General features: G+C 37.6%; 1 protein-coding gene across 1 annotated transcript in view; it reads right to left on the bottom strand.

Moving 5' to 3' along the window:
- Positions 1-25,120, bottom strand: part of FSIP2 (fibrous sheath interacting protein 2) — a 114,836-nt gene that overhangs the window by 33,547 nt on the left and 56,169 nt on the right. The window contains exons 15-17 of the mRNA XM_007129656.2: positions 11,999-12,035; positions 2,975-9,435; positions 456-2,926 (exon numbers count right to left, since the gene is read on the bottom strand). Of these exons, the coding sequence (XP_007129718.2) occupies positions 456-2,926; positions 2,975-9,435; positions 11,999-12,035 (8,969 nt within the window). The remainder of the gene's footprint in view (positions 1-455; positions 2,927-2,974; positions 9,436-11,998; positions 12,036-25,120) is intronic.

Genomic DNA, 25,120 nt, shown 5'->3' with positions numbered 1-25,120 from the left:
TCTTATACACTGTGACTAATAATAGCAACGACTTCAACTGTACACATTAAAGTTGAATCACAACCTTCAATCAGTTACCTGTACATTTGGTAAGATTATAAAGAAGTTATGCATGAGAACTTTAAAAGATCTTTGGAACGCGTACCTCATGTTCAACCAAAATCCCCTGCTTTAAAAAAGTCACATTTTCTCTCATCTGCAGATATGGAAAATTGAGAGACAGACCTTTTCAGATTCAAACCATATGAATGTTTAATTTTTTTTTTTTTTTTTTTTTTTTAGTATCCTGATATATTAAGAAGTAATTAAATACCCTCCTTCTAAGGCTGTTTTTAGAAAAACAGTAAATGAAGCTTCTTGGACAGGAGATCTTTTAAATATATCTATTTTTTCTAAATTATGCCCATTTTTAAATATATGTTTTTTTTTTCTAAATTATGCCCACTCTTGCTTACCTCTAGTCTCAAAGTTCTTGAAATATGTGACCACAGATGTGGTGACATGTCTTGCTACCAAATGAATTTCATTTGGACCCAGTTCATGATCAGCAAAAACAATGACTTCAACTTCCTTCAGAGTCTTTATCTTCAGGTAACTCTTATTTTCCCATTTTTGCATTAAAGAAAAATCTCCCCTGCTGGCTTCAGGTTTTTTGTTTTCTTCTTCAGGTATACAACTGATTCTTTTATCCCACATTCTAAGCAAACTTTTCTCCTCATTCTTTTGACCATATATTACAGACAAAGAGTTTTGCTTTGATATGAAAAATGGTTTCATTGTTTCTGTGCTTTCATTAACGTGTGGTTGACTTGGAAAGCCGTAGCTTGACAGCACAGTGCTGACAATATTTTCTGCGGCTAAACAAATTTTGAGTGGAGAGACAGTTGTCTGAATTTGGTTTGGCTCGACAACTGATTTGGAGATCTCATAATGAAACACTCTTGGATTCTCACCTTTTCTCATTTCTATGAATGACATGACTTGCTGTAATGCTGTTTCTGTGGATTCATTTGCTTTCTTTAACAGTTTTTGTAAGACACTCCCTTCAGGGAGGGAGCCATTTCCTTTCACAGCTTGATCAAAATAGCCCAAGTCAGATTCCTTTGGGCTAAAGTCTTGTACTTTGTTTCTAGAGCATGATGGTATGTTTTCTGAATTAGGCCTTTCCATTGGCTCCGAGTTTCTAATTGTGTCTTCTACAGAGGCTCTGGAATATAAGGGTAAATTTGATGAAGACTTATACCTTTTTTTCTTATCTTCCTCTGAATAAAACCCTAAACCTGGTACACTGCTTTGTGGAGGATGATTCCCGAATCTTACTTCCTTTAACTTTGACATGGGCATTTTCTTATTAGTTGTTAATTCAACCTGATTAACAATGTAGGTATTTTCTACTCCTTGGAACAAACTTTCCTTTGCAAGGTTTTTGATCAGAGACTCATTGAAATGAGTACACTGGTCCATCAGTGTACCAATGATCTCACTTGCTGCAATATTTTCTTTCAATATGCTAATTGAAGATGGTTCTGCTTGGCTTATTTCTTTGTCCAGCTTGCTCTTAATTATACCAAGCATGTCGCTGACAATATTAATGGCATATGTAAGTAACTCTGAATGGAACGAATGAACCTGTAGAAGGGTATTCTGTACATTTTCCTTGGAAATAACAGTACTTGACTTGGATTCATCAGAAAACTTTTTTAGTGGTTGTAATTTTGGCAACATCTTTTTGCTTAATAGTCTCTGTTGGACAGGGAAAAGGTTTTCTACGGGCATTTTCGCTACTTCAGAAAACTCATATTTAGAGATATGTTTAAACTGTAAGTCTACAAATGACTCTAACAGGTTTAAAACCCTTTCTACAATTTCTCGAACAATTTGGTTGCTAGAGCCCAAAGGACTTTGGTCTTCGGTTTTAGTGTTATATATTGGTTCATTGCTGAGGATGTCCTTGGTTGGAAAACCATATTTACTTCTAGTAGTAATGTGTTCTTTCCTACTTGCTGGAGTTTCTTTACCACGTGGGGTGGGCATTTGGGATAAAAAGCACAGCTGTAATTTTTCAAATAGCATTTCAACAATTTCCCTTCCAAACATATTAATTTGTGCTTTGGTGTCTTCAGCTCTTGTAGAAGCTCCCTTCAAACAACTATGAAACGTGTTTTCCCAATCCTCAAGATGTGGCAAATTTAAAAGTGAAAGAGAATATTCTAATTCTTTTGCTTTTATTGAAATTTCAGTCAAACCATTTTCAGCTATCATCAAGAGCTTACATTTTTCATTTTCCATGTCATTTGATTCTGCTTGCCATTTGTCAAACATTTTTTTAAATATACCTTCTTTAGGAAAAATCTGTTCTAACTGTGAAGAAACATTTTCCAAGTAAAAACACGCTTGTGGTTTGGCAAGAGACTCTGCACCTATATTCCCCTGTGAAAGTTTGGGATCATCCAGATGACACAATATGATAGGATTAGCCAAATTTTGGTTATTTGTAGCATATAATCCTTGCAAAACCGTACTAACTATTTTATTTGCTGCCATGATTTGATCGGATGGTAAAGCTTTATCACTTACCATTGCTCTAATCTGCGTCACCTTTTCAAATTCTTTAACAGTTGTTTTCAGGATATTACTTATTATATCCTTGGCATACATTTTTAGTTCTGAAGTAGGCAACTTCACTTCCAGTACGTTTTTGGCATCTCCCATTGGTAGGATGTGTGGCAGCCCAATGGCAGTCTTGGACCAGATGTCTTTTGGAGTCTTCTCTCCACGACCTAATTTAGTCTTGCTTTTGGCCTTAGTACGACTAGGTCCTAGGTGTGGTTTTGCTCTAAATTTAGGCAAAGGAGTAACTTTTGATCTTGCTTTTAAACTTGTTTTAAAACTTGGCTTAGGGTTTCCCTTAGGGCTCAGTTTAGAACTGTGTAGCCTTAGAGGCTGCAACTCAACAGAACAACCTTTATGGGACAGGGCCTCTTCTAGATAAAATGAGGCAAAATTTGTGATCTTATTGAGAACCATTTGGACTAAATCCTTCCCCACTTTTAATGGTGAATATTGTAAAAAATCTTTTTCCAATAGAGAGACATTTTGACTGCCTGCATAAGGATAAACCTGTGGTAGCATATAGCTAGTGAGATTATTTCCTATTCCTGCTTGTGTAGTTTCTCTGATGCATGATGATTTCTTTGGTAAAATATTTTTGTCAGTTGCTTGTACTTTATTACTTTCATATAACGATGTCACAACTACAGAGTAAATTTTCCGCAAAACGCTTTCAATTATGTCACTTGCTACATTGTTAATATGGGACTGAAAGAAGTTTTTTTGTGTTATGTCTAATGTTTTAATTTTAGAACTAGACATAAAGTGGGGGATTTCATTAAATGAAGGCAAATGGCCTATGATTTCCATTATTCTTTGATACCCTTTACGTAAAACTTCTTCCACTGCACTGAATAATGCAGTTCTTTCTTTTTGTTTTGATTCTGCATTTTTTGTAAATATTTCTTCTAGAACAATTCTCTGGCTTTCCCTTTCCAATGCCATTTGGTTTTGCTCTGATGGATACTTTGAAAACAGAGACAGTTTGGTGTGTGTTTCCTGAGCTCTTTGTCCCAGTGATATTTCATTTGATGCAGTTAGTTGTGAAAATAAGTTAGGATTGTCCTTTGAGTAAAAACTGATTTCCTTTACAGATCTTTTATTATCTAAAATCTTTAAGATACTGTTGACAATTTCACTCACAGTGGTGATTTCTTGGAATGAAATGTTGTTTGGGTATGGATGCATCTTTTGGATTTTGAGGTCTAAGTCATTTTTAATCAGCTTCAAAATGGCACTGGCAATGATGTCAGCATATTCCTTAAGACTAGCTTGTGATAGATGAATTGTAGATCCAAGTTTTTCTCTGTAACTGGCAAAAGTGAAATCTGTGAGCTCTTCACTGAGAACAGTTTCATTTGATATTTTCAGAATATTCACATTTGATTCCACCTGGCTTGATTCACGAAAGATGCTGTCATCTCGTCTACAGTTTTCCAGTTCTGGGCTCAGAAATGACTTTTCTTTAGGCTGGAAAGCAAGAGTAATTAACAAATCCATTCTTTCTGTGGCAAATGATTCTAACCGATTGAAAATAGTTTTAGTAATGAAGTCAGCACTTTCCTCACATGGGTCAGGAACAGATTTCTTGGGGTCTTCTTTCTCTACTATAGTTATATGAGTATCATTAGCATAAGCTGATTTCAGATTTTTTGAAGATAGAAAATGCTCTGTTTTTCTTGCACTTTTTGACTCCGTAAGAAGAGGCTGGTGACACTCTGCTTTTGGAAACATATCACAAAAGGTCAGGGGCAATCTTGTAGAAGTAGGATCCTTTGAATTTATGCTAAGTATGACAGCAGAACTGAGATTATGAAGAACAATATCTACTGTATCATTGGATATCAAAATGACATCTGAGTTAGGAACTGAAAAATTTGGAAGAATCTTATTTGCACCCTCAATGAACATTTCAGAATTTGCTCTGGACTGTTTGCCAGCTATGCTACATTTCAAAGTGGGTGTGGCAAATGAGAGATTATTCTGATACAGTATTTTTTCATAAATATCACATAAGATACTTTCAATGGTATGTTGTATTTGAAACTGAAGTACTTTTTGATACTCAGTCTTAATAAACAGCTTTTCAATAATACCTTCTTGCTGATCTGAATTAATCTCTTTGTCAGAATTGTTTTTGTCACATTTTCCTTTAGATGATACAAAATCTAACACTGTGTTAACAATTTGACTTGCAATACTTTCAGAAACCACAATGTTATGAGTTAAAAAAGAATTTTCCCTTTCTTTATCTAATTCATGTTTGATTCCTTGTAAAATTTTTCTGGCCACTTCTGTTGCATATGTATTTAATTTATTCAAAGAGACTTGACAAAATGAGTTGGTCTTTTCTGACATAATATGATCCACTGAGCAACAGGAAAATTGATCATCAGAATACAAATCTTTGGCTGATAATGCTTTGCTTAATGTACTCTTATCCTGCTGAATAGGTAAAGCCATTGGAACTGTGAAGTTGATCTGAGGACAAAAGAGAGATTGTACTTTGGAAGTAGCAAAAGTTTCTAAACTTGTTAATATTGCCTGTACAATATCTTCAACTATGTTTACTTTAGCCTGTTTGTCAACATTGAATCTGGACTGAAGAGTATATGGATTCTTGTTCGGCACAGTGATGGAGGGCTTTCCTCCTCCACTGGTGTGTTCATGAAAAGAAACATTTGTTGAAAAGGTGATGGTTTTATACCTGTTTTCACTTGCATTTCTCCCTGTTATAGCAGCTGAATAAAGTTTATCAAACACAGTTCTAACAACATCATCTGCCACTTTGGTTACATCTGCTTCAGACACCATCATTTTATCTATAAATTGAACAGATGTTTGAGCAATTGTCTCTTCAACATTGTGAGGGATGCCACTTAAATAGGAGGGGGAGAGAGAAAGCACATTTAATTGACTGACTAAAGCACTTTGAAAAATTTCATTCAAAATATTTCTTATAATGGGAACAATTGGAGATTTCTGTGGTTCTTTGAGTTTCACTTCAATTTTGTTTAAGGTTCTTTCTAGAACACATTGTTGAAGAGAATCTGATTTAGTTTCTTCTCTAAGTGATCTTCTCTCTCCAATGAATTCTTTCTCTGTATTTGCAGCATCTTCTAGAAATGAATCTGATTCAGCTCCTCCAGGAAGAAAATTTCCATAGGTTGGCCTGTATCTATAACTTTGAATGCCTCTCTCTTCAGATTCAGTTTCATTAAGCATATCTGAGGATACTGCCTCTAAAATTAAACTCACTATATTCTCAAGCATTTGTTTGTCAGGTGGTGGTTTTTCCATACTTGTCCTCAAATCTAATGAGTTCATATTTAATTCTGTTTGAATAGCTTTCAAAATAGCACTTGATACCTTCTTTGCATGCGTGTATAAAGCAGACTGCAATAGTTCTTCATGTGTGTCCTTGAAAACACTGGGACTTTCACATTCTAAGTCCATCTTATTTCTTTTTTTATTTCCATCATTGATAGACGCCTCCAGAGTTTCTAAATTTCCATTGGCAAACCCTTCTAGTTTAGCAAAAACCATATTAAGAATATCTGAAGCCACAGCTTTCAGTTTATTAGAATGAATTTCTTTTGTGCTCCCTGTTTTGGAAGACTTAGGAACAATAGATTTTTTTTTGCTTTTAGTCATCTCTTTATTACCCTTCTGAACCATCCTAGAAACTATGCTGGAGATTATGTCAGTGCACTTGGCCATTTCCTCAATAATTGAAGTAAACGATAGGCTGTCAATATCAAGAGACTCTGAGACAGCTTTAAATCCTGAACTTACAGTACTACTATCCATGTCAACACTACATAATTTTGCAAGGATATATTCCAAAATTGTTGTGGAAATGAGGTGAATATTAGACTGCATTTCAGTGGCTGTTTGCTGATCCTCATTTGTCTTCTCTCTGCTTAGCTTACTACAAGATGGCTGACAGTGAGGGTGGGCTCCTATGAGCTTGCATAACATTTCATAGAGTGTTTCCCCAATATTATCTAACACTTGCAATCTGGAATTCTCTTTGAGATCTTTTTCACTAATGACACTATGGAGAGCACACGGAGTAGCTAAAAATTTGTGAAAAGTTTTTTTATCCTGTCCACTTGGCAAAATGTTCCCTTTATCAACATTATCAGATCCGCATGACGTCATAGGCTTTGGATTATCTGAAGGGAGTGAAATATTGCTTTGATCTGAATGTCCACTTGATAATATTTCACAAATGCAAGTTAATAATGGAGATGCCATAATCTCATCACTGAGATTTGAGACAAGAGATTCTAATTTATCAGTGTCAGTAAAATATCCTTTACCTGTAAGGGATTTGATATGGTCTGTTTCCCTAAGATTTATGTTTTTCTTATTGAGTTCCAGTTCATTCTGGATAGCATGCAAAACAATGTTTACCACTTTAGTTGTACAAGTACTAAGTTGAGATTGTAATGAAGATTGCTCTGCAAGTGAAGGTTTGAAGCCCATTTGCAATTTTGGACAAACAAATAACTTCAGCCTTTTAAAAACTGCATTAATGATCTTATCAGTAATGTCATCTATAGGCTTAGGTTCACTTTCTTCAGATTTTAACAGGGAAGGCTTTGCAGGATCTACATCGAGTGAAGATAAATATTTCATTTTCTTTTCACTCTCGAACTGTATTTTTAATGGCTTTTGATTTGGTGCTTCTTTGACCATGTGGAGAGTGTCAGGACTCTCTAGAGAAGTTTGGTGAACTGATGATGAAATGGAACTTTTGGTGGTATTGGGAATGCAGCTTGCCTTATGAAGTGTATTTAATACAGCATCTGTTATTTCTTGAGCCACTGCACTAATTTCTGACACAGAAAACATCTGATCCATCCATTCTTGATGTGACAGTCCTTGAGGTTTTTCTGAAACAAGAACTGAAGCTTCTTTGCCAGTTTTACTGTCTAAGTGACCAGGAGGAATAGAAGATATGTCCTTGAGCATTTCCGCTAAAATACTTTTAACTATGTTTTCTGAAGCCTTTTGTATTTGATGCTTTTGATCTTGGCTGAAAAACAAAGTATCTTTATTTAAACAGGGATTTTCCTTTAAAATTTTATTCTTAAAAAATGGTAGCTCAGTCTTTAACCTCTGATCATGAAATGCAATTTTGCTCCTTGGAGAAGCAGGCTTTGTAGGTTGTTTGCTATTTCTTTTGTATTCAAGACAAGTGTTTCCTTTTGTAAACCAATGCTCAGGAATCTGTTCTTGTGATTTTGCTTTTTCATCTTTAAAAGATGAATCGAGCACATTTTCCACAATTTTGTCTATTTCTTCATTATCATCTTCAGAATAAAGGACCATGCCAGGAACATTAATAGGTGGAAATGGTCTTCCAGACCCAGGACCATTAGATAACCTAGTGCCAGTGAGTCTGTACTTTACTTCAGTGTCAGAAGGACTTCTCAGTCTAGAGTGTCTACATTTTTGATTATCTGCTTTTACTGGTTCCTGATGTAACTGAGTAAAGATATCATCGAGCAGCTTAAGGAGTACTACTGTTTCATCAGATGCAATAAGTCTCTCATTATTAAGTTCGGTTTGTACATGTCCTAGTATACTGCTGATTGCTTCCTCTATATAGCCAACCAAAGAGGACTGGGAAAAAATATTTGACATTAAATTTTGTATTTCTTCTTTAACAATTAAATTAGCTGCATCAAGTTCAGGACTACATTTCTTTTTGTTGGCTTTTATAAGGCACATATATGTTGGGTCTGCCATATGTTGCTGATAGGAAAGTTTAGCTGCATCTTCAAGATGAGGAAGTTCATGTTGCTTGCAAGATGCAAGAGTCATCAGCTTTTCTAAAATGGCATGCACCATATCCTCTGCAATATCACACATGGGTTCCACAGTATGAGGCAGTGAATCTATTAAAGGTTTTCCATATGATGGAGTGAGAGATTCTCCACTGGGTGTTAAGCTTGGTTTAATGTTGACTGACAAATCTTCTTGTGAAAATATCTGGATACATTTTTTCTCAACTGCAGACTGTAGCTTCTCAAGCATATTTTCCACGATCTCTGAAGCTACTGAGCAGATATTAGCATTAGAAACCAAGTCTCCTTTCTCAGGCTCACTTTGGTCAACAAAAACTTCAGCAGTAACAGAAGAAATACAAGGAATGTCCTGTGTTAAATCAGACATTATTTCTTGAAAAATGCTTTCCAAAATCAATTCAGTTTCCCCTTTTAAGTAACACTTAAAGTTAAGAAAAACATTCTTTAAACTCTTCATTTCATTCATGGCTTTTCTTTTTTGATCAGAAAACAATGGACTCTCTAAGCCATCTGTTTCAGTGGTAGCATCCTTTGATGTTTTTGTGCCCATTTCAAATGATGCTAGAAGATGACTATCAGATTTACAACTTCTGAGCTTAGGGTATGTATATATCATGCTTCTTTTATTATATTTGAGTTCAGATGTTATAGATTGTCCTTTAATGGGATATGTTTTTCCCACAACTGTTCTTTCCACATGGGCAGATGGTGGTTTTAAAGGTGTGGTTGGTTGCCTTACTGATATGTCAACTGCAAATGCACAGGGCTCTCCCTGAAATGTTTTAGTTGTTGCAGATGTGTAGCTTCCATATGTAAACTCTTCACTGCATGTGCTACAAAAACTCGAACTATCTGAAGAGAGGGTGGAGTCATCAGACACTGGGTATGCATTATTTTTCAACCTTTCTTCATACTTTGTGATGGCTGGGTATAATATACTGGTCACTGTAGCCACAACCCAGGTCATTATATTCTGAATTATGCTATTCAGTTCCCCGGAAGTTACCTGGAAAACAGGCAAGCAGGAATGAAAAGAAAATCATGTTAACAACTTACTCTATTCTGGGACGGAGGATAACATTTAATTTTTTATGTCAAACAATGCATAGCTTGATACCATCATCGTTATAAAAAGAACACAGTGAAAGAAAATCTATTTAGAATTTCAAATTAATTTCAAGTTGGTTTATTCTGTACTACAGTAAAATACTTTTTGTATAAGTTTCCATTTGACTCCCATGCCCTCAGAAGTTTTTTCTCACCCCCAACATTTATTGCTAGGATAAATGAATTTCTCGTAAAAAAAAAAAAAATCACTAACTTGCTATCCAGGCACATTACAGGCAAGTATTTTGGCAAGAAACATGGTGTCTACAACCCAGCAAAATTACTTTAAAATGAACCAGATTATTTCTAACAAAGCATTTCTCAAACAGATGCAGTCAAAACATTTGGGTGCCTTCAGAGGCATCTGTCTAGCTAAGATGTAAGGATGGAAAAGAAGCCATCTCTCCTCCCCTTCCCTGCTGCAGGGGTGAGCCGGTGATGTGTATATATGGAAATGACTACAGCTAATTGCTAAGAATCATTTGATAGGCAACAAAATTTCATGCTTTAAAGAGACTGAATGGCTTTGTATCCAACAAAAAAGTATCCGTGGAAACTGTCTTAAGAAGGCTGAGAAAAGGTGATGCACTGAGGGAACAAATGAATTTAGATTGAAAACAAGGGCAATCTAGAACTGAGTCTCAAAGAGTCAGGAGGGCTGAGCAAGAATAGGTGTTGCAGAATCCCTCATTTTGAGCTGGAAATAAGAACTCAGGGACCAGATTTGAATGACAGCTTCCTTAGTGGTCAGTGGTGCTGTCCTACATTTAAACTGGACCAAGAGTAGAAACAAAATCTATCTATCTGTTTCTATATACCTCAAATTATGTACTGAAAAATTTTTTTTTAAATTTATTTATTTTTGGCTGCACTGGGTCTTCATTGCTGTGTGCAGGCTTTCTCTAGCTGCAGCAAGTGGGGGCTACTCTTTGTTGGGGTGTGCAGGCTTCTCACTGCGGTGGCTGCTCTTGTTGTGGAACATGGGCTCTAGGTGCACGGGCTTCAGTAGTTGTGGCGTGTGGGATCAGTAGTTGTGGCTCACAGGCTCTAGAGCGCAGGCTTAGTAGTTTAGTTGCTCCATGGCATGGGAGATCTTCCCGGGCCAGGGCTCAAACCAGCATCCCCTGCATTGGCAGGCAGATTCTCAACCACTGTGCCACCAGGGAAGCCCCTGAAAATATATTTTGGACTCGCAAAACATCCTCTTGCCTATAATAAACTAATAGTATGTTTTAAATTGTTGTTACTCTTAAAACATAAAAAGCAATAAACACAAGTAATTGGCAGCAAAGCCTGGAAGGCTGGCATGTAGACCGGAGGATAAACAAAAGGATTCCTGTAATGGGGCTGTTCACACCCAAAATATTGCCTTAAGTTAGTTAGAATTATTCCCATTTCAGACCAACATTGAAAGATAAGTTAACACCTATGTAGCATACTCTCTCCTGACACGTTAAAGACTGTTTAGGGGCACCCCAAGGAAACCTATTTTATTCTGCTTTAATCCCTGAATCTCCTAATACATTTTTGCATTTATTATACAGACAATGGCTAGTGGTCTGAAAAACATATTTTGGGTGATAGCATATGTCATATAATACTTATAAAAAGTATTCACATCCAAAATCAAATATTTTAAGAACAAAGCAACTGTTCTAATCTACTAGGACATATAAACTAAGACATTCAATATATATTATTTTTCTTGGTACCAGAGATAATAAACAGTAGACCTACATTATTACTTTTAGGCTAGGTATGAGAAAAAGTTTCCAACCTTGATATATGAAAGATATTCCTAAAATTTTCTATGTAGTAAAATACGATAAAAAGAACCTAATTTGCAGTTGCTTTCCATTATAATATTAAACTGAGAAATATTCTCTTGAATCAAAGTTTTCATTTTGCTACATGTTCTATGAATTGAGTCCATGTGAAAAAGTATGTCAGAATATATGTTGTTTTCAAACCTCTCTTTCCTAACTGGTCAGAATGGATCCAGAATTAGGCTTTATAAAAATACCCTCTTATCCAAGTCTCAGCTCATAGGTGACCAGGTCCTTTTTATGTGACTGGGGTGCTTCCCACAAAACTGGCTAGAGACAAACCCAGGCATCCCAACTCCTCAGCCAAGTCTGTGAAGTGATTTTGTTAATGGCTTCCCATGACAGACTGGGTTTATGATTATTTGATGGCTAGGTCCCTTAATGACCTTTCCCTGACTTCCTGCTCATCCCCATGAGACATCTTCCTGAAGAGCCAAAATTATATTTTGATGAGAACTTTAGACTACTGTAAAATCTAAGAATTAAACTTATTACAGAAGAAAAAAAGGGCAAAGAGGGACACTAATATCAATAAATGAGTACTCATTGTTTTATTCATAGAGTTTTTTTCCTATTATGACACATACAAGAGTATCGTTAATATGCTGCTTTATCAGTGAGTTTTATGATACATACTTTTTCTTGCAAGCAGTTTTGTAGGAGATTCTGTTGTCTGTAAAGTCAAGAAAGGTTGATGATTTAGTTATTACTTAGGGTCAAGAATTTACGTAGCTTTTTCCAAAATTTCTAATCAGTGAATCAGTTTCTTCTCTTTATATCTAAGAGAGTTTTAAAAGAAATTCAAAAGAATAAACTTTTTTATTGTCCACCCCCACCACCTATTTCTCTTCCTTCTTTGATTTTGGCCCACATGATTTATTACTCAAAGGAGTAGAATTGTGGCTGCTGCATAAAAAATATGTTTTTTTGAAAATTCCAATTCTGACCCATGTTAACCATTCCTGCTTTGAGGTCTCTGGGGAAGGACACAGACTTGGAGGGAGACAGTGAGCTAGTCCTTTCTGTTTGCTAAAAGGCAGCATGAGGTAGCAAGACAATCTGACCAGAGCTTCTGGATAATCCTTAACTTACCCTTTCAAATCCCATAGTCCTACCCACACTCTCATCAAACAGTAGTGAGGAATTAAGTGGAGACTATTTAATAACAATGGGTTAAAATCATAAATTTCTAGCCATATTAAATACCAATTTAGATGTAGCCCTTTTCTATGTATGACAATATTCTATCATGTGTTCTAATTAGATTTTTTATCATGATACTAATGAAATAAACAACATAGTTTTCTGAATTGTAAAAATTAAAGAACTCAATGAAAAACATAGAATAACATACAGTTAATAAAACAAGATCTGAGACTTTAGTTCTGATTTATTTTTGTATATTTCAGATATTTATTTTCATAAATTTCAACATAGGCCCTTTGCTTATCTTCTTTCTGCTTTCTTAAGAGTAAACTGATATACCTTTTTTACTTTTTCTAGGCCTGTACTTTACATTATAAAATTAGACACTGAGTTTGTGTTGTGCAGTGATGAGAGCTGGGATCCTGCTCCAATAGCAGTGAGCATCACTGACCTGTGAAGAAGACCACACACAGAGGAAACAAACTTGAACTGAAATCAGTGATAGCTTACTCATCAACTGTGTTCTCCCAAGATCTCAGAAGAACATGTATACAGTTAAATGGGTTCCTTCAGAAGGGTGGCAAGATGGCCGAGTAGAAGGATTTGAGCTCACCTTCTCTCATGGAAACACCAAAAACACAACTGATGGCTGAACAACCATCGACAGAAAAGACTGGAACCTATCAAAAAAGATATTCTACATCCAAAGACAAAGAAGAAGCCATAAAAAGATGGTAGAAGGGGTGCTTTCATAATATAATCAAATCCCATACCCACCAGGTTGGCAACCCACAAACTGGAAACTAATTATATCACAGAGGTTCTCCCACAGGACTGAGAGTTATGAGTCACACATCAGGTTCCCCAGCCTGGGGGTTTGGCATCAGGAGGAGGAGCCTGCAGAGCATTTGGTTTGAAGGCCAGCGGAGCTTGAGTGCAGGAGCTCCATAGGACTGGGGGAAACAGACTCCACTCTTGGAGGGTGCACACAAGGTTTCATGTGCACAGGGACCCAGGGAAAAGCAGTGACTCTGTAGGAACCTGGGCCAGACCTACCTGCGGGTCTTGGAGTGTCTCCTGGGGGTCAGCTGTGGCCCACTTCGGGTGCAAGAACACTGGTGGCAGAGGCCCCTGGGAAAATTCCTCAGCATGAGCTCTCCCAAAGGTCACCATTTTGGCACTGAGACCTGGCCCCAACCATTAGCCTGCAGGTTCAAGTGCTGGGATGCCTCAGGCCAGAAAACCAACAGGATGGGAACACAGCCCCACCCATCAACAGACAGGCTAGCTAAAGTCCTCCTGAGCCCCTTGACACAGGCCTGTCCACCAGAGGGACATGACCCAGTTCCACCCAAAGTGGGCAGGTACCAGTCCCTCCCACCAAGAAGCCTGCATAAGCCCCTGAACCGACCTCACCCACCACGGGGCAGACACCAGAAGCAAGAACTACAATCATGCGGCATGCAGAATGGAGACTACAAACACAGAAAGTCAGGCCAGAAGGGAGTGGTATGATATATGTAAAGTGAAGTAAGGGAAAAATGTACAACCAAGAATACTCAAACCAGCAAGGCTTTCATTCAGATTTGACAGATAAATCAAAAGCTTTACAGACAAGCATAAGTAAAGAGAATTCAGCACCACCAAACCAGCTTTATGACAAATGCTAAAGGAGCTTCTCTAGGAGGAAAAGAAAAAGGCCACAACTAAAAACAAGAAAAGTATGAATGGAAAAGCTCACCAGTAAAGGCAAACATACAATAAAGGTAGGAAATCATCCACACACAAATATGATATCAAAACCATCAATCATGAGGAGAGTATAAATGCATGATATATTGGAAACGCATTTGAAATTGAGACCAGCAACTTAAAACAACCTTGAATATATACAGATTTTTATCAAAACCTCATGGTAACTGTATCTACAATAGATACACACACAAAAAAGAAAAAGGAATCCAACACTAAAGATAGTCATCAAACCACAAGAGAAGAGGAAGGGAAGAAAAAAAACCTACATAAACAAACCCCCCAAAATTAAAAAAATAGCAAGTAGAGGCAAGACAGGACTCGTGCCCCTGAGAGGCTGGGGTATGGGGGCAGTTCCCATGCTCAGAGGGGCCCACACATGGAGAGGGGGTCAGCAGGGATGGGGAGAGACTTTTGGGGGATCAGAAGGGAACATGGCCAGCGTTTTCCCCATTGGCTCAGGGCCCTGGGGTCCCAAGCCTAAACCTTCGCACCCTGGCTGCACTGAGCCTAGGCCCTGTCCCCCAATCCCCCAAGGCCTTTTCCGGCATGCCAGTCCTGAGCCTATTCCCTGTCCCCCTCGCCTAATCCCCAATCCCCCACCGAGGTCTTTTCTGGGCCTTTTTTATTTTTGGTTGCTGTTGTGGTTTGGTTTTGCCTTGTTGTTTTTTCATTTATATTTTAATTTTTTCTAATGTACTTTTTATTCTAATTTTATTTTTTATTCTTTGTTGTTCTCCTTTTTGTTTGTTGCCAATTTTTGTTTGTTTGTTTTTCTTTTGGCTGTGCCATGCAGCTTGCAGGATCTTGGTTTCCCAGGCCAGGGGTCAGACCTTAGCTCCTGTGGTGGGAGCACTGAGTGCGAACCACTGGACTAACAGAGAACCTCAGACCCCAAGGAATATTAATTGCTGTGAGCTCTCCGGGAGGTCCTCATCTTGGCACCAAGACCCAGCTCTACCCAACTGCCTGCAAACTCCAGTGCTGGATGCCTCAGGCCAAATAACCAGTAAGAGAAGAACATAGCCCCAACCCATCAAAAAAAAAAAAAAAAAAGAGATGACAAAAAAATATGTTACTGATGAAGGAGCAAGGTAAAAAACTACAAGACCAAATAAATGAAGAGGAAATAGGCAAGCTACCTGAAAAATATTTCAGAGTAATGACAGTAAAGGTGATCCAAAATCTCAGAAATAGAATGGAAGTATGGATCGAGAAAATACAAGAAATGTTTAACAAGAACGTAGAAGAACTAAAGAACAAACAAACAGTGATGAACAACATAATAACTGAAGTGAAAAATACACTAGAAGGAATCAATAACAGAATAACTGAAGCAGAAGAACAAATAAGTGAGCTAGAAGATAGAATGGTGGAAATCACTGCTGAGGAGTAGAATAAAGAAAAAAGAATGAGAAGAAATGAGGACAGTCTCAGAAACCTCTAGGACAACATTAAATGCACCAACATTTGAATTATAGGGGTTCCAGAAGAAGAAGAGAAAGAAAAAGGGTCTGAGAAAATATTTGAAGAGATTATAGTCGAAAACTTCCCTAACATGGGAAATAGGTACCCACCTCCAGGAAGCACAGAGTCCCATACAGAATAAACACAAGGAGATACACTCCAAGACACATATTAATCAAACTAACAAAAATTAAATTCAAAGAAAAAACATTAAAATTAGCAAGGGAAAAGCAACAAATAACATACAAGGGAATCCCCATAAAGTTATCAGCTGATTTTTCAGCAGAAACTCTGCCAGCCACAAGGGAGTGGCAGGAAATTCTTAAAGTGATGGAAGGGAAAAACCTACAACCAAGATTACTCTACCCAACAAGGATCTCATTCAGATTCGACAGAGAAATCAAAAACTTTACAGACAAGCAAAAGACAAGAAAATTCAGCACCACCAAACCAGCTTTACAACAAATGCTAAAGGAACTTCTCTAGGTGGGAAACACAAAAGAAAAAGACCTACAGAAACAAACCCAAAACAATTAAGAAAATGGTAATAGGAACATACGTATTGATAATTACCTTGAATGTAAATGGATTAAATGCTTCAACCAAAAGACATAGCCTGGCTGAAAGGATAAGAAAACAAGACCCATATCTATGCTGTCTACAAGAGACCCACTTCAGACCTAGGGACACATACAGACTGAAAGTGAGGGGATGGAAAAAGACATTCCATGAAATTGGAAATCAAAGAAAGCTGGAGGAGCAATACTCATATCAGAAAAAATAACTTTAAAATAAAGACTGTTACAAGAGATAAGGAAGGACACCACATAATGATCAAGGGTTCAATCCAAGAAGAAGATGTAACAATCAAATATTTATGCACCCAAAATAGGAGCACCTCAATACACAAGGCAAATGTTAAGAGCTGTAATAGGGGAAATTGACAGTAACACAATAATAGTGGGGGACTTTGGTTTCCCATTGAAACCAATGGGCAGATCAGCCAGACAGAAAATAAGGAAACACAAGCTTTAAATGACACAACGGACAAGACAGACTTGATATTTATAGGACATTCCACCCAAAAGGGACAGAATACACTTTCTTCTCAAGTGCACATGGAACATTCTCCAGGACAGATCACATCTTGGGTCACAAATGAAGCTTCGGAAAATTTAAGAAAAATGAAATTGTATTAAGTGTTTTTTTCTGAACACAATACTATGAGATTAGAAATCAATTACAGGAAAAAAACTGTAAAAAACACAAACACATGGAGGCTAAATAATACACTACTAAACAACCAAGAGATCACTGAAGAAATCAAAGAGGAAATAAAAAATACATAGAAACAAATGACAATGAAAACACAACAACCCAAAACCTATGGCATGCAGCAAAAGCAGTTCTAAGAAGGAAGTTTACAGCCATTCAATCTCACCTTGAGAAACAAGAACAATCTCAAATAAGCAATCTAACCTTACACCCAAAGCAACTAGAGAATGAAGAACAAAGACAACTGAAAGTCAGTAAAAGGAAAGAAATCATAAAAATTAATTAGAGCAGAAATAAATGAAATAGAAATTAAGATAACAATAGCAAAGATCAATAAAACTAGAAGTTGGTTCTTTGAGAAGATAAACAAAATTGATAAACCTATAGCCAGACTCATCAAGAAGAAAAGGGAGGACTCAATAAAATTAGGAATGAAAAAGGAGAAATTACAACTTCCACTGCAGAAATACAAAGGATCATAAGAGACTGCTACAGGCAACTAAATGCCAATAAAATGGACAACCTGGAAGAAATGGACAAATTCTTGGAAAGGTACAACTTTCCAAGACTGAACCAGGAAGAATTGGAAAATATAAACAGACCAATCACAAGTAATGAAATTGAAACTGTGATTAAAAATCTTCCAACAAACAAAATCCAGGACGAGATGTCTTCACAGGCCAATTCTATCAAACATTTAGAGTAGAGCTAACACCAATCCTTCTCAAACTCTTCCAAAAAATTACAGAGGGAGGAACACTCCCAAACTCATTCTATGAGGCCACTGTCACCCAAAACCAGACAAAGATATCACAAAAAAAGAAAATTACAGACCAATATTACTGATAAACATAGAATGAAAAAATTCTCAACAGAGTACTAGCAAACAGAATCCAACAGCACATTAAAAGGATACTACACCATGATCAAGTTGGATTTATCCCAGGGATGCAAGGATTCTTCAATATATGCAAATCAATCAATGTGATACACCATGTTAACAAACTGAAGAATAAGAACCATATGATCATCTCAATAGATGCTGAAAAAGGTTTTGACAAAATTCAACACCCATTTATGATAAAAACTCTCCATAAAGTGGGCACAGAGGGAAACTACCTCAACATAATAAAGGTCATATATGACAAACCCACAGAAAACATGATTCCCAATGGTGAAAAACTGAAGGCATTTCCTCTAAGATCAGGAAAAAGACAAGGATGTCCACTCTCACCACTATTATTCAACATAGTTTTGGAAGTCCTACCTGTGGCACTCAGAGAAAAAAAAGAAATAATAGGAATTCAAATTGGAAAAGACAAAGTAAAAGTGTCACTCTTTGAGGGTGACATACTATATATAGAGAATCCTAAAGATGCTACCAGAAAAGATGCTACTACTAGAGCTAATCAATGAATTTGGTAAAGTTGCACAATACAAAATGCACAGAAGTCTCTTGCACTTCCTATACACTAACAATGAAAGATCAGAAAGAGAAATTAAGGAAACAGTCCCATTTACCATTGCAACAAAAAGAATACCTAGGAATAAACCTAAGTAAGGAGGCAAAAAACCTGTACTCAGAAAACTATAAAACACTGATGAAAGGAATCAAAGATGAGACAAACAGATGGAGAGATATACCATGTTCCTAGATTGGAAGAATCAATATTGTGAAAATGACTATCATACCCAGGGCAGTCTACAGAGTCAATGCAAGACCTATCAAATTGCCAGTGGCATCTTTCACAGAACTAGAACAAAAACTTTTACAATTTGTATGGAAACACAAAAGACCCCTAATAGGCAAAGCAACCTTGAGAAGGAAAAGCGGAGCTGGAGGAATCAGGATGCCTGATTTCAGACTATACTACAGAGTACAGTAATCAAGACAGTATGGTACAGGCACAATAACAGAAATATAGATCAGTGGAACAGGATAGAAAGCCCAGAGATAAACCCATGCACCTATGGTCACCTAATCTATGACAAAGGAGGCAGGAACATACAATGGAAGAAAGACAGTATCTTCCATAAGTGATGCTGGGAAAACTGGACAGCTACATGTAAAAGAATCAAATTCAAACTCTACCTAACACCATACACAAAAATAAACTGAAAATGGATTAAAGACCTAAATGTAAGATGGGACATTATAAAACTCTTAGAGTAAAACATAGAAAGAACACTCTTTGATAAATCACAGCAAGATCTTTTTTGATTCATCTCCTAGAGTAATGGAAATAAAAACAAAAATAAACAAATGGGACCAATTAAACCTAAAAGCTTTTTCACAGCAAAGGAAACCATAAACAGGACGAAAAGACAACCCTCAGAATGGGAGAAAATATTTGCAAATGAAACAACAAAGGATTAATCTCCAAAATATACAAACAGCTCAAGCAGCTCAAAATTTAAAAAAAACCCAAACAACCAAAGCCAAAAATGGGCAGAAGATCTAAATAGACATTTCTCCAAAGAAGACATACAGATGGCCTGGAGGCACATGGAAAGCTGCTCAACATTACAATTATTAGAGAAATGCAAATCAAAACTATAATGAGGTATTATCACACACCGGCCAGAATGGACATCATCAAAAAAATCTACAAACAACAAATGCTGGAGAGGGTGTGAAGAAAAGGGAACCCTCTTGCACTGTTGGTGGGAATGTAAACTGATACAGCCACTATGGAGAAAAGTATCGAGGTTCCTTAAATAACTAAAAATAGAACTACCATATGACCCAGCAATCCCACTACTGGGCATAAACCCTGAGAAAACCATAATTCAAAATGAGACATGTACCCCAATGTTCAGAGCAGCATGATTTACAATAACCAGGACATGGAAACAACCTAAATGTCTATTGACAGATGAATGGATAAAGAAAATGTAGTACATATATACAATGGAATATTACTCAACCATAGAAAGGAACAAAATTGGGTCATTTGTAGAGATGTGGATGGACCTAGAGTGTGTCATACAGAGTGAAGTCAGAAAGAGAAAAACAAATATTGTTTATTACTGCATTATGTGGAATTGAGAAAAATAGTACAGATGAAACCCATTTGCAGGGCAGGGATAGAGATGAAGACATAGAGAAAGCCGGTGTGGACATGGGGGGAAATGGAGGGTGGGATGAATTGGGAGATTAGGCTTGACATAAATTTACTATCATGTGTAAAATAGATAGCTAGTGGAAACCTGCTGTAGAGCATAGGGAGCTCAGCTCAGTGCTCTGTGATGACCTAGATAGGTGGGAGGGAAGTCCAAGAGGGAGGGAATATATGTATACATATAGCTGATTCACTTCATTGTACAGCAGGAACTAGCACACTGTCAAGCAATTATACTCCAATTTAAAAAAAAAGATTAAATAAATAACCTAGGGGTAGTAGAAAGCATGTAGAAGGTACTCAATTAAGATCTGCTGACCAATGAAGGCTTACTAATGAACAGACTCTCATGGAACATTTCGGAAAGAAAACAATGAGTAAATTAGTATCACCCACATTCAGTGCCCTCTGTCTTCAGGTCAACAAGCCAAGCCCTGGGGACACAAATATGAACAAGATGTAGTCCCTGATCTTAAGGAATGTACAGACTTGTGGGGACACAGATGTGTAGACAACTGTAATATTTACAAAACACAGGGACACGTCTTATCTCATTTACATCATGAGAACCCAAGGTAGCTGGTATAACACGTGACTTTATACTCAATGTTTAGAAGAGAAACTGAGGTTAAGTGACTTGTCCAAGATCACTCCAGTAGTACGTGGAGTTGTGACAAGAACCCAGTTCTGCTGACTCCAAACCAAGGGCTCTTTCTGCTACATGCTAATGTTCTAGCATAACATGCTTATTTCCCAGTGCCAGTGACGCTGGAGAAATCCAGCTCATGAAAAGCATTGATATCTAGTGAGTGAGAGGCAGGCATTGATGGCATCAAGGAAGGCAGGCTTTGAAAAGCACCTGTGAATAGTTAAATATTTTTCTTCTCATTAAGTATAATTTTTCAAATACCAAAAAGAATTTGAGGTTACTTTTGACAAAGCATGATACCATATATATTTTTTTATGTTTAAAAGAACAAAGTAATGAACAGAAATAGAGATGAAATCCCTGTGTCAGAAAATTGAGGGTAAGAATACGTGGGCATAACTTAGCTCTGAGCTTCCTGAGAGACAAAGCAAACTGGGAAGTGACAAGGTTCTTCTATACAAAAGGAGGCGGACTAATTTTAATTTTAGCGTATATTATCACCATTTGTCCTCTGATTTCTGAATCACACAGCAAAAATCAGTATTCTTACAGAAAACATTGATTTGAAAGTATAGCATTTTACCAATAAAAAAAGTGTATTTGTTATATTTGTAAATTCTGTGGATTAATCAGAAGGTTTGGAAATTTGGTAACAATATACTCAATAGCACGTGATTGCCAACATTAATGGTTTGGTCTGTTCTGTAAAGGAAATGGGAGAACTGGCATCCAGTTTAGAAGGATCATGCAGCAGAGTATTGGAAATGTAATGGGGGTAAGGGGGTGAGAAAAAGATTGCCCTCTTCATAAACAGTACACATTTCAAGTTCTTAACTGAGTGAACTATAGCCAAAATGCCACATCAAACACAAGATGACATTCACCAGCTATGAGGATATTTCATCATTCATTCCACAAACAGTTACTGAGTGCCCAGAGTGGGCATTCAAGCCCTGTCCTTAAGGATGAAGACAGAGCAGTGAACAACACAGACAAAAATGCCTGCCTTCACCAAGCTTTCATGAGGCAAAGCCTAGCATGTAGCACAAATTAAAGATGGATGTGTACTTTGTCTATGAGAGAGCTGGAGTTCCCACAGTCACACTGGCATCCAAATCAGACATCCTAAAAAGGCTACAGCCCTGTGTTACTGCAGACTGTGAAACACATGCTTGGTTTTTGTCACAGAACAGCATAGGGGCAGCTAGGAAGGGAGGTGCAGACACTGATCCTAACTGCCGTAAAACAGGGCTGAAGAGTAGGTCCCACCTTTTGAAGCTCACAACGGATGGAGGGTGGGCCAACCCTCCCACTGCAGAAGTAGCCAACAAGCACCTCCTTCAGTTTGAGTAAATGGTCCTCTCCTGCTATAAAAATGGCTTTAAGAAGCAGCTGGGTGGGGGTGGGTGGGGGTGGGGGGAGCTACAGCAGCCACAGAAGCTGTTAGACAAGGTAAAAAAAATATATATATATTTATATATGGTTTTTTAAGACCCATGCATACATTTATTCAACTAATATTTATTAAATCCTCACTACACATGCAAAAAGCACTGTGGTAGAAATTAGGGAGAGAGGGGAGTGGGTGGAGACATGGTTCCTGCCCTCATGTCTCTTACCTTCTAGAAAGAGAGTCAGACATTGAACTAATCAATTAATTAATTAAAAGTAGAACATCTACTAGGAAGAACGATTGGAGTCTATAAGAACTTTAAAAGGGCAAATTAACCTAGTACCAAAGATAACAGAAACCCTTTACACAATCCCACTCACTTTCTCACTCTCTCCTCTCCCTCTCCTCCATTCCGTCCCCTCCCCCATCCCTCCTCTCTCAGACACACATGCACACACACTTGTGTGCACACAGGTGCATACACAGGCACACATAGCTATGATGTAATCAGGCACCTCTTTGTCTTTCAAAAAGACAACTTTTGAGCTATAAATACTAAAGATACTATTCATTCTGGCTTTTAGGCCAACAGGCTGCAACCCTGGCAAAACCATGCCAAAATTCCTACTCTGAGTTAAGATGCAGTCAGGTCTAGATGAAAAAAGGAATGTTTCAACTGATTACATCTTCAAATGTTTCCTAGATATTTGAGTTTATGGTTGTACTTGTCCTTCTTGATACTTAATTAGAATGTACAGGCCTCAGATATGAGCTTGCAGGAGACAGTGTTCGAAATGAAAATGACAGCGTTCCATTGGCTTGTGTGCTGTTCTATAGCGGCTCAGTGTCAGGTGTTGAAGTTAAGCTAAACTACATAAAAACAGAAGATGTAAAAGCTAAAGTTGAAAAATTAAAACAGAGTCTACATATACTGAACTTTGATTGGCTATTCAATTATAAAGTCAAATTGGAAAAAAAGCATAAGAAAAACAAGTAAGGAACATAATTTTGGACAAAGCAGTGAGCTGGGCAGATTTTAAAACTTTTAAGTTATATAACTACAAAATATTTATGGTAGATAAAAATTAGAAAATACAGGTATATAGACAGAGATAAAAATACAGCCATATTTAATAACCAAAGCACTCTCCATAAAATGACTATGTCAAAGTATTTAACCAATTCTTTATCATTGGGCATTTATGCTTTTGCCTAGTCTTTATTAACGCAAGTGTTTTTTTTTTTTTTTTTTTTAACGCAAGTGTTTTGATGAACACCTTTATATATGCATTTCTGCACATCTCTCATTATTTTCTTAAAATAAATTCTTAGAAGTGGAATTTCTTAGCTGGGCAGTATTCAGATATTTAAAATCAGAATTAAAGCAACAGCCAACTTCAGAAAAAAGAAATCATAAGTAACACAATAACAGTGGGGGACTTTCACACTCCACTTTCATCAATGGACAGTTCATCCAGAGAGAAAATCAATAAGGAAACACAGGCTTTAAATGACACATTAAGCCAGATGGACTTTATTGATATTTATAGGACATTCCATCCAAAAGCAGCAGAATACACATTCTTCTTAAGTGCATATGGAACGTTCTCCAGGATAGACAATATGTGGGGCCACAAAGTGAGCCTTGCTAAATTTAAGAAAACTGAAACCGTATCAAGCATCTTTTCCAATTATAACTCTATGAGATTAGAAATTGACTACAAGAAAATTATAAAAACCACAAGCAAGTAGAGGCTAAAAAATATGTTACTAAAGGACCAAGGGATCACTGAAGAAATCAAAGAGGAAATAAAAAAATACCTAGAGACAGATATTGGAGATTGGTTCAAGATGGCAGAGTGGAAGGATGTGCTCTCAACTCCCTCTTGCGAGAGCACCGGAATCACAACTAACTGCTGAACAATCATCAACAAGAAGACACTAGAACTCACCAAAAAAGATACCCCACATCCAAAGACAAAGGAGAAGCTGCAATGAGATGGTAGGAGTGGTGCAATCACAATAAAATCAAATCCCATAGCCAATCGGTGGGTGACTCACAAACTGGAGAACACTTAAACTACAGAAGTCCACCAACTGGAGTGAAGGTTCTGAGCCCCATAGCAGGCTTCCCAACCTGGGGGTCTGGCAACAGGAGGATGAATTCCCAGAGAATCAGACTTTGAAGGCTAGTGGGATTTGATTGCAGGACTTCAACAGGACTTGGGGAAACAGAGACTCCACTCTTCGAAGGCACACACAAAGTAGTGTGTGCATCAGGACCCAGGGGAAGGAGCAGTGACCCCATAGGAGACTGAACCAGACCTACCTGCTAGTGTTGGAGGGTCTCCTGTAGAGGTGGGGGGTGGCTGTGGCTCACCACAGGGACAAGGACACTGGCAGCAGATGTTTTGGGAAGTACTCCTTGGTGTGAGCCCTCCCAGAGTCCGCCATGAGCCCCACCAAAGAGCCAGGTAGACTCCAGAGCTGGGTTGCCTCAGGCCAAACAACCAACAGGGAGGGAAGCCAGCCTCACCCATTAGCAGACAAGCAGATTAAAGTTTTACTGAGCTCCGCCCAACAGAGCAACACCCAGCTCTACCCACCACCAGTCCCTCCCATCAGGAAGCTTGCACAAGCCTCTTAGATAGCCTCATCCACCAGAGGGCAGACAGCAGAAGCAAGAAGAACTACAATTCTTCAGCCTGTGGAACAAAAACCACATTCACAGAAAGATAGACAAGATGAAAAGGCAGAGGACTATATACTAGATGAAGGAAAAAGATAAAACCCCAGAAAAACAACTAAATGAAGTGGAGATAGGCAACCTTCCAGAAAAAGAATTCAGAATAATGATAGTGAAGATGGTCCAGGACCTCAGAAAAAGAATGGAGGTAAGGATCAACAAGATGCAAGAAATGTTTAACAAAGACCTAGAAGAATTAAAGAACAAA

The sequence above is a fragment of the Physeter macrocephalus genome, chromosome 2 (assembly GCF_002837175.3).
Source record: "Physeter macrocephalus isolate SW-GA chromosome 2, ASM283717v5, whole genome shotgun sequence".
Lineage (NCBI taxonomy): Eukaryota > Metazoa > Chordata > Mammalia > Artiodactyla > Physeteridae > Physeter > Physeter macrocephalus.
This window is presented reverse-complemented; position numbering and strand designations above follow the sequence as displayed.